Source organism: Diabrotica virgifera, chromosome 7 (genome assembly GCF_917563875.1).
Source record: "Diabrotica virgifera virgifera chromosome 7, PGI_DIABVI_V3a".
Taxonomy (NCBI): Eukaryota; Metazoa; Arthropoda; class Insecta; order Coleoptera; family Chrysomelidae; genus Diabrotica; species Diabrotica virgifera.
The window spans coordinates 251,048,255-251,067,366 of NC_065449.1; the positions used below are offsets into that span (position 1 = coordinate 251,048,255).

Genomic DNA, 19,112 nt, shown 5'->3' on the forward strand with positions numbered 1-19,112 from the left:
TGTAATAACATGCAAAAACCACCTTTACTAACCCTTTCAAAGTCATCTCTTTTTGCGACTGAGGTTTTTAAAAGGCTTTAATATTATTAGCCTTATAGATCTTGTAAAAATCTACCATATTCTTTTTTACCAAACTTTCTAAGATAAAAAATAAAAGTTACAGTTCAAAAATTAATATATTTAAAAAAAAAAAATGGTGAAATCCAAGTTGAAGCACAATAATGTAAGTTAGCGGTGCTTTTAGTCATTGGCCTTATTCAGTCTTCTTTATTTATACATTATTAATAGATTTTAGAAGTTTGACTGACCTAAAATGATTAGTTTTAAAAAAACTGGAGTTAAAAGCGAATAACGAATTTTTGTAGTTTGGTAAAAAATGCCATTTTCTTCAGAATGAAAAGATTAGTATCAGAGAAACGAAAAAATGTTTAAATGAAATTATAGGTTATTTAATTCCCAAGAACTTGGTGTGAAAAAATTTTTTCTACGGCAAAAATTGAGTGAATCGTAAATAAGTATCTATATAGAAAAACATTGATTTTTTTCGATATAAAACTAACACTTTCGATAGCGAATAAATCGAAAACTATTAATTTTTTCAAAAAAATGTATAAGACATTTTTTGCTTAGAATGCATGTTTTATTAACTTTTGCGGTCAAAATATAATAAAAAATTTCCATCCCCGAGATAGGGTAGCAACCACCCCCATGGTAAAAGCGCCTTTCGGCATCATATAGATTTTGATCCATGGACTATCCACTACTTATTCTCACATTTTCAAGCAAATTGATCCATTCTCTATACAGGGTGTTAGTAAATAAGTATGAAAAATTTTAAGGGCTATATCTACATGCAAAATTAATGCCGGTTTGCTTTATAAACATATGTCCGCAAATGCTTAGTTTCCGAGATACGGGGTGTTGAAATTTTTATTTCAAACTGCCAATTTATTTATTGCTCTAAGACCAGTTGAGCTATGAAAATAAAATTTGGTGAGTTTTAGGAGGTAGTTATTACACATTTTTTGACGTACAATTAAGTATTTTGCATTTATCATTGGCGCGCCTACGGGTAATGGTCTGAATTTTTTTAAAGAAAAAAATAGTACGCCACTGAGATATTTCGAATTAAAAATTATTTTTAAATTCCACGTCTAATTTATGATTAAAAACCTTTCTTGCCTTTTTTGCATATGGTGCACCGTTTTTATGCAGAAAAATAAAACACCTTGACGCGTATTTTTCATTTTTTGAATACATTATCAAGAAATATCCAATAATAATACTAAACTGGAACAATAACAGAGAGTATTACTAATATGATTTTAACTAGGTGCAGAGCTACTACAAATGTTAAAAAGACCTCCTTTAGAGGTTATAGAACAATTTTATATTCATCATTGGCGCGCATACGGGTAATGGTTTGAATTTTTTTAAGAGAAAAATAGTACGCCACTGATATATGTTAAATTAAAAATCATTTTTGAATTGCTGGTCCAATTTACGACAAAAAATATTTCTTGCCTTTTTTCATATGGGGCGCCGTTTTTATGTAAAAAAATAAAACATCTTAACGTTTACAAAGTATTTGAACTAAGTTTCTATGCAAATGGAAACTACCTCAAATACTTTGTAAGTGTTAAGATGTTTTATTTTTTTGTATAAAAACGGCGCCTCATATGAAAAAAAGGTAAGAAAGATTTTTTATCGTAAATTGAACGAGAAATTCAAAAATGATTTTTAGTTTGACATATCTCAGTGGCGTACTATTTTTTTCTTCAAAAATTCAGACCATTACCCGTACGCGCGCCAATGATGAATATAAAATTTTTCTGTTACCTGTAAAGGAGATCATTTTAAACATTTTTTGCAGCTTTGCACCTAGTTGAAATCTTATTAGTAATATTTTCTGTTATTGTTTTAGTTTAGTATTATTATATTGGATAGTTCTTGATGATGTATTAAGAAATGAAAAATACGCGCCAAGATGTTTCATTTTTCTCCATAGAAACGGTGCATTATATGAAAAAAAGGCAAGAAAAGTTTTTTATGAATAATTAAACGCGGAATTTGAAAATAATTTTTAATACGAAATATCTCAGTGGCGTACTATTTTTTCTTTAAAAAAATTCAGACCATTACCCGTAGGCGCGCCAATGATGAATACAAAATACTTAATTGTATGTCAAAAAATGCGTAATAACTACTTCCTAAAACTCACTAAATTTCATTTTTATAGCTCAACTGGTCTTAGAGCAATAAATAAATTGGCAGTTTGAAATAAAAATTTCAACACCCCGTATCTCGGAGACTGAGCATTTGCGGACATATGTTTATAAAGCAAACCGGCATTAATTTTGCATGTAAAATTAGCCCTTAAAATGTTTCATACTTATTTACTAACACCCTGTATAATAGGTATTTATATATCTAATATCCTGCCAATATTTTTGTTACATACATTATTTTTATTATTAAAGTACTATCTTCTTTACGTATCTTACTTATTTCTGTTTTAGTGATTTCACCTGTGAATTTTTACTGTTGTTATATGTATGGTATTTGCTCGGCGTATCCCTAATTTCTTCTTTTATTACCATACCCCAAATTATCGGAGTACGGAAATAGCGGAAAGCTCTTAAAATCATTCCTGAAGAAGTGTGCAATTTTGTGCGATCCCTAACTTATCTTCTCATAAGAAGTGTTTCCCCTGATCATCATTAGTACAGTGTTTCAACTATTTTCTGTTCCATACTATTTAACTTTTCTCTTATTTTTTATGTGTTCATTTATTCTATTTTTTATGATCATCTTCTTAAAACGACATGGACTTCATTGTTTTTGTTCTGTCCACTATTTAAATGTAGGTAAGCAGTTTGCTTGATGTTCAGTACTTCAACAGCAGTCAACAAAGTACAAATAGTTATGTCAGTGTCCAACATCCGTAACGGATTGGCACCATAAGAAGAAGAAATTGTTTAATGGTCAATACTTACGAATATCCACGTAACCATTCGAAATTGTCCATCAAACTCCACGCTGTGAAACCGAAAACATTTACTCCATCGTCCATCGCATCTTTCACAGCGCTCAAGTGTTGCTAAAACAAGAATTCTGTATAAAAACACTTTCACTTACTGAAGTTACTGATTTACCTGGTAATAGTCAATCCTTGTATCATCTTCTAGAGATGTACCATCCTCTGATATACCGTTTTCCGTTATTATTATTGGGATATCGCCATATGTTTTCTTGATCCAGTTCAATGTTTTTCTTAGTCCCCAAGGAACGACCTGTAATTTGTAATACGTATTCTATTAATTCAACACTCAAGGAAGAGCTGAGCTAAGCAGGAAAATGAAATGTGTATACATCAGAGATAAAAACAACCATATAAATAGCACTACATCGCCAAATACACCAATTAATAACACAGATATGGTTAGAAGAAAGGATACCAGCAAGATGGAAGGAAAACATCATAGTGCCCATCCACAAAAAAGGGGACAAAGCAAAATGCGCGAATTACAGAGGAATTTCACTCTTAAACACGGCATATAAAATCCTCCCAAACATCATTCTTAGTAGACTAACCCCTTATGCTGAAAATGTCCTAGGAGAATATCAAGCCGGTTTAAGGGCAAACAGATCCACAATAAATCAACTATTCACGCTGAGACAGCTTCTAGAAAGGGGATGGGAGTATAACAGACCCATACACAATCTCTTCATAGCCTTTTGACAGACATATAACAGCGTAGAAAGAAGCCAAGTATGAAATGACATGGCGGAGTTCTCAATACCAAAGAAACTCATTGGGATGACTAAAGTCTGTATGGAGGGTGGAATATCAAAAGTACGTGTAAATAATAAACTGTCTGACAGCTTCGAAATCAACAGTGGACTCAAACAGGGTGATGCGATATCTCCACTACTTTTTAACCTTGTATTAGAGAAAGCATTGAGGTCGGCCGAAATAAAAACAAAACTATCGTTTCAACGATACTCATACTTCGAGGAGACTCCATCCTATCCACAAAAGCCATTTTCAACAAGGTGGAAGGAGCAACAAGCGAAGTAGGGCTGAGGATTAATGAAGAGAAGACGAAATATATGTGTATAAATGGAACGACACGAAGAGACAGGATAGGACAAATGTGACGGTCAACATCTTCAATTTCGAAAGAGTACAACGTTTTAAGTATCTGGGGGCCGTAATCACAGCTGACAACGATGTTACTGAAGAAATAAAAGACAGAGTCCAATCAGCAAATCGCTGTCTATTCGCACTGGATAAGCTTATAAAATCAAAAAATCTTACAAGAAGTTCCAAGATCAAAATCTATAAATCCATCGTCAGATCTGTACTAACATATGGTTGCGAAACGTGGACCATGACCAAATCAAACGAAGAAAAGATCAGACGTTTTGAACGAAAAATACTTAGAAAAATTTTCTGACCTCACCACGACATTAACACAAACCAGTATAGGATCAGAACCAACTTCAAATTAAACGAACTCTACAATGACATCGATATTGTCCAAGAAATTAAATCACAGAGACTAAGTTGTGCAGGCCACGTGCACTGACTTCATAACGAGAGACTTGTAAGACTGGTATGGGAGGAGATTCCTACAGGCAAGAGACCACTCGGACGTCCCAGAATGCGATAGAGAGATAACATCCAAGCAGATCTCCGAAAAATGAACATCCCATTTGACCTTAGGTTGATGGAAAACCGAACAAATTGGAAGAAAGTTGTACAGTCAGCCAGGACCCACCCAGTGTTGTAGCGCTACGTGATGATGATATAAATAATAATAATAATATCGTATGGCATTTTTGCCAGGGAGATCCTTTCGGACAGTTCCGGCGCCATTTACATCTTTAACCCTGTTTCAAGTAACTAGTGCCGATGTACACTTTAGCCCAGGCGGACTGACGGCTTTACGTGCTCTCCGAGGCACGGATGATATATTTTTTTATGATATAAATAGCGTGTGTCAAGAACTGGAGGATGTATGTAAAATGCAAACCGCTATGTAAGTCATGAACTACTTCAAAAAGGTTAAATATTTGACCAGAGAGTTCAAATAACAACTTCAAGCCATTCATAATAGAGAACTCAAAACCAACATAGAAAGCACTTCAGAAACATGTAAAAATGACTGCTCAGAATTATATAAAGACACATAGTCACAAGAAGCATCATTCTCAGAGTACAAGAAAAGTGGAATCAAAGAAGCAAAACCAAGAATTTTACGACCAGAAGTAGAGAAGGCTCTCTACTACGCAGGACAACTCTACGTTTCAGCAACTGAAACAGGGACTCCCAAAAAAATTTATCGAACTTACATCTAAGTCTTCAAAATGTGGGTCTACAAAAGATTCTATACGTATTCTGGACAGAACAGAGAATCAACCTGTCACTGGAAGAAATTCATATAAAAGAGAGGCTATTAAAAAAGGTAAACCGAGTAGGTATACCTAAATTACTTTGGCCGCATAGCGAGAAGAACACCTACTATGGAACTATTGTTAGAAGTAGAAAAGAGAACGAAGACTAAGAAAAGGATCTCCAATACAATTGGTAGACCAAATGAAGACTCTGGTGGGAAAATTCCTACATGAAAGCATCCATCTGATACAGGATCTTAGCCAATGGAGACAGCAAGCTAACAATATTTGGAGTTCTATTAATGAATTGATTATTTAAATTTTGAGTTAGGATGAACATTGTTATCTCAAGAAAAAAAGTCTATCTATCTATAAGCGAGGTTCCTACAGCCTCCGTCGCTTCTCGCATTTCGACCGCCATCTTTTTCTGTCCATCCATTCGTCTTCTTTGATGGCTCTATCTCTCATGATGTGCCGTACATTTTCTTCCCAGGCAACTGAAGGCCTTCCCCTTCTTCTTCTTTGTTGTGGTATGTAATTTAAAGCTTTTTTTGGCCATCTATCTTCAGTCATTCGTTTCACGTGACCATACCACACTAGTTGTCTCGTTTCAATTCTATCTACACTGGAATAGACAGTATTTGTTCTCCTTCTAATATCTTCATTCTTGATGTGATCTTTTTTGGATATACCACACGCTCTCCTTAGATAATCCATTTCTACTACTTCTATTCTTTTTCGATATTTTTTCGTGATTCTGAAGAAAAAAAGTACAGCTCGATAATTTCAATATTAGAAGGAAAGAAAACGAACTGGAAGAACAAATGTTCGCGGACAAAGCCATAACTTGTATTAAAGCAAATGATACAAAGCAAACGAATAGTGTAAGACAGCCTTCCACAAAATGGAGCTTTGAAAAATCACTGGAGGAGTCTACTTCTTATTGCACCGTCTCCTTTCGAAGGTTGGCGATCCAAATGGCAATTGTAGTTTGGGAAACTGCCGCACGAAAAATGTCTGCGGATGAGCAGTCAAGCCATCTTCTCAGGTCTTTCAGCCACGAGTTTTGGTGTCATCCTACTGATCTTTTTCGCTGATCTTTACCTTCCAATATGATCTGAAGTAATTCATATCTTTCCCTACTCAAGACATGGCCCAAGTAGGAGGAGTAGGCAGAGGAAAAATTAACAATTGGATACAAACCATTACTTATTGTTTCGGTTTGCACTGTTTATTAAAGTATGGGTTGTAATACTGGGCTATTAGTGCAGTCACTAAAGGTTTTCACCTCAGATTTCGTTGAACCTTCATCGATTTTCATGAAAATTGGTAAGTAGTTAATACCTCAAGGAACAAAGGTGATATGATGCCAACTTGCGCTTTTACCCTGGGGGTGGATGCCACCTCTTCTCGGGGTGAAAATTATTTTATTAAAAATAATACCAAAAGTCGATAGAGGTACAAGTTCTAAGCAAAATTTGTTATATAAAGTTATTAACATAAATCAATACTTTTTGAGTTATTAAAGATCAAATTTTTTATTTTTTCGTAAAAAAATGCTTGTTTTAAAGCTATTTTTCTCGTATAACTCAATAACTGTAAGCTTTTACAAAAAAGTTATTATTACCAAAATTGAAGACAATAAGAAACTGAATACACTACTCACTTAAGATCTAAACTAATGTTAACTCAAAGTGAGTTATGGGTAATTGAATGTATATTTTTTTCGACGAGTACTCAAATCTAATTATTCAAGCTTAAATAACGGGAAAGCGATGCATTTTATAAAATATATCTGCTAAATACTTGTCAAAGTAATTCGGAATGCCTATCAAATGAGCTCCAGAAGAAGTTAATATCATCAAAATTAAGCAAGTTATAATGAAAATTAGAGAAACCTTTCGAATTTTTTAGGAAAAAGTGAAAAATAAAACATATGTCATTTCCACAAAATTTAAAGTTTATAGTAATGCTTACAAAAATTTCTTTATATTAGCATAAAATCATTTCAACAATTTTGGCATATTTTTGAAAAAAAAAATATGATTTAACAAAATTATCGTAATTTTCATTTTCTTTTGATAATAACTCCAAAAATATAACCAAATTTTAGCTTTTTCTGTACCAAATATTTTACCTGTTTACTATTTCTGTAGGGTAAAAAATAACCTAGATAGAAACGTTTAAAGCTTAAATTTTCCTGCGAGAACTATGTAACCGTCGCCATTTAACCTTTTATTTATAAAAAAGTAACAGGTTTAAAAGATTAAATTTAACGCGGTTTAATAGCTGTTGGAATTATCGTTCAAATGCTCTTTAGGTGAATCTCATGTCGTAAAAATTAACGGAGTTATTAAAAAAAATAATAACATTTTTGGAAAAATTTTTAAAAGATAAATTTTGAACAATTCTTGGAGCATAAATTTTAATGCTATCGACCCTTTCGGAGGCTCATTTGATGATATTTCTAAGTACTTTGACAAATGTTTAATAAGTTTATGTTATAAAGTGCATCATTTTCCCGTTATTTAAGCTTGAATACTTAGATTTGGGTACTCGCTGAAAAAAATAAACATTCAATTACCTATAACCCACTTTTAGTTAATACTAAAAGGTTCTTCTAGTAAGGAGTTTATTTCATTTTTTATTAGCTTCAATTTTGGTAATAACAACTTTTTTGTAAAAACTTATAGTTTTTGAGTTATTTGTGAAAAATCGGTTAAAAATGCATTATTCTCACGAAAAATTAAAATCTTTGATCTTAGTTTTGATTTATTTTACAAACTTTATATAACAAATTTTGCTTAGAATTTTCCCCCTATCTAATTATGGGGTTATTTTTAATAAAATAATTTTCACCCCTAAGAAGGGGTGACATCCATCCCCAGGGTAAAATCGCAAGTTGGCACCATGTCACCTTTATTCTTTGAGGTTTCCTCTAACCACTTACCAATTTTCATGTAAATCGATGAAGGTTCAACGAAATCGGAGGTAATAGCGTATATTATCCACCTTCAGTAACTGCACTATAATATACAATTCAATAAAAATCAAGAATACGCGTGGTTTTTGGATGAAACGAGCATAATTGATTTATAAATTAGGTCAATCAATAATTTCAATAATAAACTTACCCTTAACCATGACGAAGCCGATGTAGGCCATTCTTCTTTCTGATACGTGTTAACTTCAACGTCTGCTTCCCAAGAGACAACATCTATTCGTTTATCAGCAGCATTTGTTGCCATAACCGTAGTATAATAATTCAGTCCCAAATAGTCAACAGTACCGTTCAAGTACTCGATTTCATCTTGAGTGAATTCTGGAAGACGCGACTGGCTGAAGCCTTGAAGTGCGCTTCTTTCTGCGATTGTTTTCTTCATCGCTTCTGGATAGTCGCCCAATAGTAACGGTCTCGCATACCATCCATGCTGAAAAATATATTTGTTATTAACCTCATGATAGTCAATCATATAATAAAATACCCTTTGACTATACGTAAGAAACGAGGGTTTTCTTCAAAACAGTTACGTCAGTTCAATTGAGAAGTGATTTATATAATCTACTCTTGCATCGCCACCGCTTGATATCTCTTCGCATGCCTGCACTCTCACCAGCGGTCCATCCACTACCATCGATGCACGCTGGAGATAGGACACCGCCAAAGATATAAAGCGCCGTAAATTAAGAGAGAACCAACCTAGCGATTCTTCACCGGCGAAATCAATTACAGTTCTAATATCTCTACAATTCTCGAGAGAATAATACATATAAACAGTACCTTTACCCAAAAAGTCATAAACTGACTTAAAACACCAAAGAAGCTTTAAAAAGTTCCTGTTCTTACTACAATGTATGATCCCGCACCCACAAAGAGAAAAACTTCATCTTCTGTCCATGCTAATACAAACATGCATTGAATGTTGTTTTTATATATTTGAATATATTTTTATTGAGACAACTTGCATTTTACTGAGTCTTGTGTCTATTAGAGCGTCCCTCTAAAGGAAGAGAAATCTGTTATAATCTACTTACATTAAATTGTTGTAGTCGTTCTGCAGCATCTACATCTTCAGTACTATCTGTGTCTGGCTCCATCCAAGCTGTATCTATAGTAATTCCAACAAATCCTATAATTCAAAATAGTATAAATTAGATATTCTATAAGTCTAATATGTATATTATCTAAACTGAATAATCGTTTAGTAAAGGAGTATGATAGAAAAGCCAAAGAAGACCTGCTTGGAGATACTAATATAACACATGACTGTGAAGGGTTTTATCTAGTCGACCCAGTATAAAAAACTTATAAGAATGATACAATAATGTTTATTTCCATCTTACCTTTTTGTGTACTACGGAATTGCTCGTCATACAAATGCCACGCTTTAGCGTGAGCCTTAAGAACATTATGGGTGCAAAGGTATTCCCCAATACCAGATGAATTAACGAGAGGTGCCTTTTGCAAGCTACCGTAACCTCCATTGCAGGTTTGTTTTGGTTCATTGAATGTCAACCAGTATGTAATATCATCACCGAAATTTTCAAATACCACCTTGGCGTAATCTACAAATCTATCAATTATTAGCTCGTTGGTCCATCCACCCAAGTTTTCCAATGGTTGGGGTGTATCCCAGTGGAATATTGTTACTAATGGTTCGATGTTATTGGCTCTAAGTTCCTTGATGAGGTTTTTGTAATAAGCGATTCCAAGGGAGTTGACTTTGTTGTTAAAGCCTGAAAAATTAAACACTTTAGTAGACATATCCAGTAACTTTGCAAAAACGTCTAATAGGAAACATTTTTATACCATTTCGGAATGTTATCACTCAGGCTTATATATCCTGATTTATTTTTGATTATAAGTAAAATAGTACATTCGAATTTAAATACTGTATTATAGTGGCTTACCTGTGGGTAGAATCCTAGACCACGACAACGAAAATCTGTAATGGGTGACTCCCAAATGTTTAAGCATAGCCACATCTTCTTTATATTTGTGATAAGAGTCGCAAGCTACATCTCCGGTTGAGTTATCGACAATTGGTGATGGCATTCTATGTGTTACTTCGTCCCAAGTATTTTCCCCTTTACCATCCTCGTTCCATGCACCTTCTACTTGGTAAGAGGCAGTTGCCGTACCAAACATAAAATCTTTCGGGAATTTGGATACATTGATTGTTGTTGCCAAACTGGAATCAGAAGAATTTTGTAGAAAATATACTGCTACGGCGGCCCTGCCTATTGAATAATCTAGGTGGTGCTGCAGAATCTCACCTTGATGAGCAATCATTCGAGAGGGCTATGGAGTAGGCTGAGAGTCAGTCTAAATTGTAAATTCGCATTGTCAAGTAATAAATAAATATATTTTAAATTGATTAGTTCCGTTTTAGTGCACATGTAAATAAATTAAAATAGAGATGTTAGACTACTGTATTAGTACATTCTTTCACGGTTTTTCCTCTAAATTTTAAAGAACCGCTTGGATTGACATGAAATTTGACATACGTATAGCTTACATGTCAAAGAAAAAAAGTAATATTGTGCCGATGTGTGCTTTTGCCCTGGGGGTGACTTTCACCCCCTCTTGGTGGTGAAAAAATATATGTCCAAAATAAGTCCAGAAATGGGTAAACTGACTAATTTTAAGTAACTTTTGTTCTATAAAGCTTTTTCGACAAGTCAACACTTTTCGAGTTATTTGCGAGTGAATATGTTCATTTTTCAACAAAATAACTACATTTTTAGACGTTTTTTCGCAAATATCTCAAAAGCTAAGTATTTTGTCGAAAAAAAGTTCTTAGCAAAAATGTAGCCTATAAAAAAGTAAAAAAATGGTGTACGCGTTAGGTCTCTGGATCTCGTAGAACCAGAGTTATAGCCAATGAAAAATAGATTCATATTCACCCAATTTCAAATAGAATATTTCGACGTGAAATATCCAAAACATTAAGCACTTTTTGGGGAAAACCCCTTATAACTTTTTTAAAGTGTTTAAAAAAAAGATTTATTTCTGTTCTTACAAAAAGTTTCTAGCATTAAATTTAAGCAAGTTACGCTCAAAATAAAGTTGGTCCCTTTTGTTTTGGCAAAAAAAAAATCGGGACGATCACCCCCTAATTAGCAACTTAAATGAAAGTAATCGTTACCGCTCCACAAATTATTTTACTTATGTTGTGTTTATATGATCTGTAAGTTTCATTGATTCAAAGTGCTTATTTTTGAAAAAAATTGGTTTCAAAGTAAAATTTTTAAAAATTTTAATTTTGAAAAATATGCTTTTTTTTCAAAATAACTTAAAAATTGTTAGAGATACCAAAAATCTAGAAAAACAAAAAGTCAACACTGCTTTTCTGAATATCATGTATTTTTTTGTTTTTCTGTTAGACAAAAATTGATTAAGATTTGGTGTTTCTAAATTTGCATACATTCGTGATCAGTGACTCGTTTTAACCCCTTTTAACTACAACCTTTTCAATAATAAGAACTTTGAACCGATGAAAATTACAGATCATGTAAACAATATATACACGAGTCAAGAAACTTGTGAAGTCTTAACGATTAAGTTCACTTAAGATACTAATTAGGGGGTGATTTTCTCGATTTTTTTACCAAAACAGAAAGGGACTAACTTTATTTTGAGCGTAACTTGTTTATTTTTGATGATAGAAATTTTTTTATAAAACAGAAATGAAGCTTTTTTAAACACTTTAAATAAATTGTAATGAGTTTTCCCCGAAATGTGATTCATTTTTGGTTATTTCACGTTAAAGTATTCCATTTGGAATTTGACGAATATGAACCTATTTTTCATTAGCTATAACTCTGCTTCTACTAGGTATAGAGACGTGATATATACACCATTTTTTAAAATTTTTTACAGGCTATATTTTTGCTCAGAATGTTTTTACGACAAAATACTTACTATTTGAGTTATTTGCGAAAAACCGTCTAAAAGCGTGGTTATTTTGTTGAAAAAATGAACATATTCACTGCCAAATAACTCGAAAAGTATTGACTTGTGAAAAAACCCTATAGAATCAAAGTTACTTAAAATTAGCCAGTTTATCCATTTCCTGACTTACTTTGGACGAATATTATTTCACCTTCAAGAGGGGGTGAAAACCACCCCCAGGACAAAAGCACATATCGGCACAATATCACTTTTTTTCTTTGACATGTTAGCTATGTGTGTGCCAAATTTCATGTCAATATAAGCGGTTCTTTAGAATTTAGAGGTTTTGCGATATTTTACCGTTAAAGAACGGACTATATAATACCTACATTAAATAATAAAGACTCACCGCACTACAAAACCATAAATAAATTAAATGCTTTCATAAGAACTTATACCATTTTGTAAGATTGTGGTAGATAACTTGCAGAAGCTGATATTTTGTCGGTACTAACACATTGTAAGTACCTATCGTATTTATTAATTTTTGATCATTTAGGAATCATAATCAAGATTTTTTGGTAGTAATATCGTTTTATATTGCATTGCAATTGCATTAAATTTATTATCCTATCAAAATTATTCTTTCCTTTTATTAAGACTACCGATAAATTTTTATCATTATGATTCCTCAACAACACAGAAATATCACGAAAAATGAAGATGACAATACACGAAACATTGACATATGGAGCAGAAAACCGGATTCTGTAGTAGAAGAAAAACAATGGGATACTAACAGACGAGATGAAATACCTCAGAAAAAATATACTTGATATTAAACCGTTGCTTGACACAATAAAGCAGAAAAAATTAGCACGGTTGGTCGTATAACACAGATGGACAGTAAAAAGAGCCTGGAAAGCTAAACCAATAGGGAAAAGTAGAAGGAGCAGAACAATAAGAGAATGGAACAGTGACATTGGAGAGATATTACAAAATAAGTGTAATCAATAGAAATGACGAGGAACAGAAAAGGATGGAAAAAATGGAGGTCCATATTTTATATCGTTTATCCATATATTCGCTGTCCAAGTGCTTATGCAAAGATGCAGGGATGTTGACTGTGACGTGTATATTTGTTTTTTCGACTACAAAAAGGCGTTTGGTAGAGTAAAGCATGATAAACTCATAAACATCTTGAAAGAAGCGGGAGTAGATGATAGAGACTTGAGAATCATATATAATTTGTATTACAACCAAACTGACAATATTAAAGTGGATGACCTTTTGACAGAGGCAGTCTCCATAGATAGAGGAGTGAGGCAAGGATGCATCCTGTCCCCGGTGCTGTTTAATATATACTCTCAATGTATCTTCGAGCAAGCGCTGGGAGAACTACAGGAAGGCGTATTAGTCAATGGAGTGCGTCTGAACAACATTAGATATGCCGACGATGCTATAGTTTCTGCAGACAGTCTAGATGGTTTGCAAAGAATAATATCAGATATAAGTAAAGAATACGGACTTGATCTCAAAACGAAAAAAACAAAGTACATGGTAGTCAATAAGCGCGAAATATTAAATACATAGCTTTTGGTTAACCAACAACTAATTGACAGGGTCGACAGCTATACATACTTTGGTACCAACATAAACAGTCAGTGGGACCACTCAAGTGAAATAAAACAACGCATAGGAAAAGCTAGATCAGCGTTCATAATGATGAAGTCTCTTTTCAGAAGCCACGATTTACCTCTTGCTACCAAAATCTCTATCATCAGATGCTATGTATTTTCTACGTTATTATACGGAGTAGAGGCCTGGACACTTTCCGAGGCTTCTTTGAGAAAACTCGAGGCATTCGAGATGTGGTGTTACAGGCGCATGTGGTGTTGAGAATTTCGTGGGTGGATCGTGTGACTAATGTTGAGGTTCTACGTAGAATAGGCAAAGAATGCGAGATTATTAACACAATCAAAGAGCGCAAACTAGAATATCTTGGCCATGTTATGAGTAATGACTTGATATATGGCTTTTTGACAGAGATATGGCTTGTTGCAACTCATTCTTCAAGGCAAGGTATTTGGAAAGAGAGGACCAGGGAGAAGAAGAATATCTTGGCTTCAAAACCTGAGGAAGTGGTTTAATACATCGACAACCGGACTATTCAGAATAGCAGCAAGCAAAGTTAGGATAGCCATGATGATCGCCAACATCCGGAACGGATAGGCACCTTAAGAAGAAGAATATATCGTTTGTGGCTAGATGTACCACCTTCGACGTCTAATGGTGACATATGACATATAAAAACTTAATATTTTTCCAAAGCAATAAGTCTTGGTCATAGAGGAATGATTTTGGGTCTTGAGAGAAGACTTTTGACTAGAATAGTTTTATAGTAAAGTGGCTTAAACTTACCTAGTTGACAACACAATGCATAGAAGCCACAGCTCTTTACTGATCATTGCTGGATCGACAAATACTAAAAATTAAAACATTAGATTTTATACCTAATTGATACGTACGTGGTAATCAAATTAATCAGATTAATTTTACATTTATCTTTTTCATTAAACGTTGTCAAGAGCATCAAGTGTTTTTTTTTGTACGTGCGTTAGAGGATGATATTTCGATAATATTTTTTTAGATCTAATTTTTGGTATAGTTACCAACCAGATTATAGTAAACGAGTACTCTAAATTCTAAAATCAAGATGTAGTACAAATAAACAAACCAAGACACGTTACATGTTACTAGGAGCACTCCCAAATCATAATTTACAATGTATGTGCATTGTTAATCCCAAATTATGATTTACAAAGTTTATACATTGTAAATTATGATTCGGGAGTGCTTCTAGTAGCATTTAACGTGTGCTGGTTTGTTTATTTCTATTGCATATTGATTGCGAAGTTAGAGTAGTAGTATACAGGGTGTAACAAAAATACAGGTCATAAATTTAATCACATATTCTGGGACCAAAAATAATTCGATTGAACTTAACTTACCTTAGTACAAATGTGCACATAAAAAAGTTACAGCTCTTTGAATTTACAAAATGGAAATTGATTTTTTCCAATATATCGAAAACTATTAGAGATTTTTTATTGAAAATAGACATATGGCATTCTTATGGTAGTAGCATCTTAAGAAAAAATTATAGTGAAATTTGGACACCCCATAAAAATTTTACAGGGGTTTGTTCCTTTAAACCCCCCCAAACTTTTGTGTACGTTCCAATTAAATTATTATTGTAGTACCATTAGTTAAACACAATGTTTTCAAGACTTTTCTTCCTCTTAGTACTTTTTCGAAAAGTCAGTTTTTATCGACATATTTCGAATATTTGTCGTATCCACCACATATTTGTATATGGTTAAGTACGATTATGGAGACTTGGTAATAATATGAAATTTTATTTATGATTTACATTTTTAGGGATATTTTGAACCATATTAAAAAAGAAGCCACATCTCGATAAAAGGTGCCTTTTCGAAAAAATACAAAGAGGCAAAAAAGTTTTAAAAACACTGTGTTTAACTAATGGTACCGCAGTAATATTTTAATTGGAACGCACACAAACATTTGGGGGGTTTAAAAGAACAAAACCCCCATAAAAATTTTATGTAAACATATTGAAAAATAAGCCTCAACTCGATAAAAACGGCCTTATCGAAAAAATACTAAGAAGCAAAAAAGTTTTGGTAATATTGAATTTAACTAATGGTACCAGAATAATAATTTAATTGAGACGTACACAAAAGGGGGGTTTAAGTGAACAAAATCCCCATAAAATTTTTATGGGGTGCACAAATTTCACTATAATTTTGCTTTAAGATGTTTCTGCCATAAGAATGCCACATGTCCATTTTCAATAAAAAATCTCCAATAGTTTTCGATATATTCGAAAAAATCGATTTTCATTTTGTAACTTCAAAGGGCTGTAACTTTTTTTATGTGCATATTTGTACTAAGGTAAGTTAGGTTCATTCGGACTATTTTTGGTCCCAGAATATGTGATTTAATTTATGACCTGTATTTTTGTTACACCCTGTATAGAATCATATTTTCATTATGTTTTGGTTATATATAACTACTCTCTACGATCTCATGTCACTTATTCCAAGGAAGGATAGGTATATTATTTAGCCGCTTCATTTCTTTAATGGTGGTATCACTTTTTCATGGCCCACACATACTTTTTGCATTCTCTATGCCTAATGATACTAGCTAATCGGAAGATTCTTAATATCACTGTCTCATTTAATGAGTTTTTGTACTTGAAGCCTTCATATTTATCAGTCATTTTCATGATTTTTCCTGGGAAAGGTAAGACCTGGTTCTTTTCCGTTGCCTTCCAGATCTTGTAAGAAAAGTGAATTGAAACCTCTGCAAGCTTTTTGATAAATTTTATTAGGAGCCTAATATAATTGCAGTAGTAAGAGCATAAAGACTTAAATGGTTAGGAAATATCCAAAGAATGGCCCAAGTTAGAATACCCAAATGGCCCAAAAATCTTGTTAAACGCTACAGCAGGTGGTAATAAGAGAATAGGAAGATCAAGGACCAGATGTAGTCATGATGTTAATGACGACCTGAGGTATCTGAATATAAGCAATTTGAAAGAAAAAGACGACAAAGAGGAATAGAGGAATATTGCAAACCAAACCATGGGCCAGCTTGGCTCAAAGTGCTAATATATTATTCTTATTATATAGCAGGTACTCAGAGTTAGTTTTTGGCACTGAAAGACAGACTATTACAACTGGTGAAGAACTGTCTTATTAGATTCTATAGTGGCAATTCGTCTGCTTTTTTAGAAGTGACCTTTTCTAATAAATAGTCACTATTTTTAATACAAAACTCCCTGTATGTAAAATTTACCTGTTAGTCCTATGCAACCGTACGCTAAATTCAAAAAATATATACTAAAAACTTACTCCAGGTGGACGACACTTTTTTAAGAAAGTTTTAATAATAAAATTTTATACCATCATACAAACTGAAATTTTTTACTTCTATGTAAGTTTTTATAACTATGGTATACCGCCAGCTACGGGGATTTTCCCTTTAACTTAAAAAACTGAATATAATTAGATCAACTTGTACTTGAACTTATCTTTCAAGTGTTTGTCGCAGCACATGGACAAGCTTATCTTCTGATAAGCTATTGCGATAATACGGGAATACTATAAAATTATCAATTTTAGTTTTGATTATAATCTATTACGTAGTGATTCCATCTAAACATAATATTTTTTTAATTTAAAAATTGCACAGGAAAACAATTTCAGATCATCTATAAAACTTTTGTGTACTATAACTAATTGTGTATTATAACTAATTATTACAAACAATTTTCCGTAGATATCATCATTATTATCCAGCTTATAAAATTGTCTGTAGCTGGATTACTCCAGGCTAATAAGCTAGAAATAGACCATGTTCGGGACACTCAAAGATCCAGGTAGCTGACTACTTTTTTTTAGTTATTGTAGACCTATAGGAAGAAAACCTACCTGTTCCCTGCCTAGAGTTCGCGTCCGTTTTTTAATTATTAACAATTTAGTGCAAAATTCACGATTTTTTCGATTTTTTGCGCCCCATTCAAAAGAAACAGTTGACATAAAACTACAAAATTAAATTTTTTAGAACATTGAAAAACCTTCAAAATGCCGATTTTTGAAAGTTAAAACGTTAATTTGTTGCTACGCAAACTGCAAAATAAGTGAAAATCGTTATTTGTTAATAACTTTTACTAAAACTACTTTAGAACTTTAGTGTTTCGCCCAAAGTTGTGTATTGGGGTGCTTAACAAACTCTCAAAATTTGAGACTGATCCATTAATTAGTTTAAAAGTTATTCTATTTGTTTATCCCAGAGACCTTTATTTTGCAATAACATAAGACAGAAGATAATGAAGATAAGGCAATTCTGTTATGTCAAATGAAAGTAGAAAGGTGATACTATCAAAATGTACTATAAAAATATATGTCTAATATAGTCAAAAATACTAACGCCAAATTTTTGAAATTTTGTAGTTTATAAACATTTAGAACAACTTTAAAAATATTGTCCGTAGAAAAAATCATTGTACATATTCGAAAAGTTGGTATTTTACACGAATTTTTAAAAATGTTGTTCAGTTCGTGACTAGTCGTGATAAGTGCAGGGGGAGCTGGGAGCCGACAAATGCACGAGTTCAAAAACTAAAAAAGGCAACTTAAAACTACTATCATTTTCTATATCTCGGGATCTACTGAATATATTTTGATTTTTCTTTTTTTAATTTGTATGTAATTTTTCTGTACATTACAAAATGTAATTTGTCTATTTGCAATTTAACATTAATTCATTAATAAAAAATTTAATTTGTTTAAACAATTTTTGGAAAAATAATTTTTTTTCCCAAAAATCCATGTTTTTAATCAGACTATCATTATTAACCATACAAACAGTTAAGGTATACTTTAATAAATAAATTATTTTCAATAAATAATTATCTAATAAAAATAATTTATTTATTAAAGTGAACTTTAACTTTTTGTATGACCATTAATAATACTATGATTAAAAAATAGATTTTGGTAAAAAAATATTTTTTTAAGAATTATTTAAACAAATAAGACTGATTATTAATTAATAAATTTATAAACAAATTGTATATTTGTGATGTACGTAGAAATTACATACAAATTAAAAAAGAAAAATGAAAATCCATTGAGTTGATCCGGAGATACAGAAAATTGTATTAGTTTGAAATGGCTTTTTCGGTATTTTAACTCGGTAGATTCGTAAGTTTCCCCTAGTAACC

The 19,112-nt window shown here is 32.6% G+C and overlaps 2 protein-coding genes across 4 annotated transcripts in view; one reads left to right on the forward strand and one right to left on the reverse strand.

The window, feature by feature from the left end:
* The window catches only part of LOC126888405 (neurobeachin), a 2,163,879-nt gene that overhangs the window by 742,802 nt on the left and 1,401,965 nt on the right, over window positions 1–19,112 (forward strand). The gene's annotated exons all lie outside the window — the stretch shown is intronic.
* The window catches only part of LOC126888410 (myrosinase 1-like), a 69,244-nt gene that overhangs the window by 1,968 nt on the left and 48,164 nt on the right, over window positions 1–19,112 (reverse strand). For 2 of the 3 annotated variants that reach the window (XM_050656657.1, XM_050656655.1), the window contains exons 2-7: window positions 10,312–10,592; window positions 9,745–10,137; window positions 9,436–9,530; window positions 8,535–8,831; window positions 3,156–3,293; window positions 2,997–3,100 (exon numbers count right to left, since the gene is read on the reverse strand). In XM_050656657.1, the coding sequence (XP_050512614.1) occupies window positions 2,997–3,100; window positions 3,156–3,293; window positions 8,535–8,831; window positions 9,436–9,530; window positions 9,745–10,137; window positions 10,312–10,592 (1,308 nt within the window). Of the gene's footprint in view, window positions 1–2,996; window positions 3,101–3,155; window positions 3,294–8,534; window positions 8,832–9,435; window positions 9,531–9,744; window positions 10,138–10,311; window positions 10,593–14,716; window positions 14,781–17,238; window positions 17,345–19,112 lie in introns of those variants that run through there. The other variant, XM_050656656.1, reaches the window with a different exon arrangement.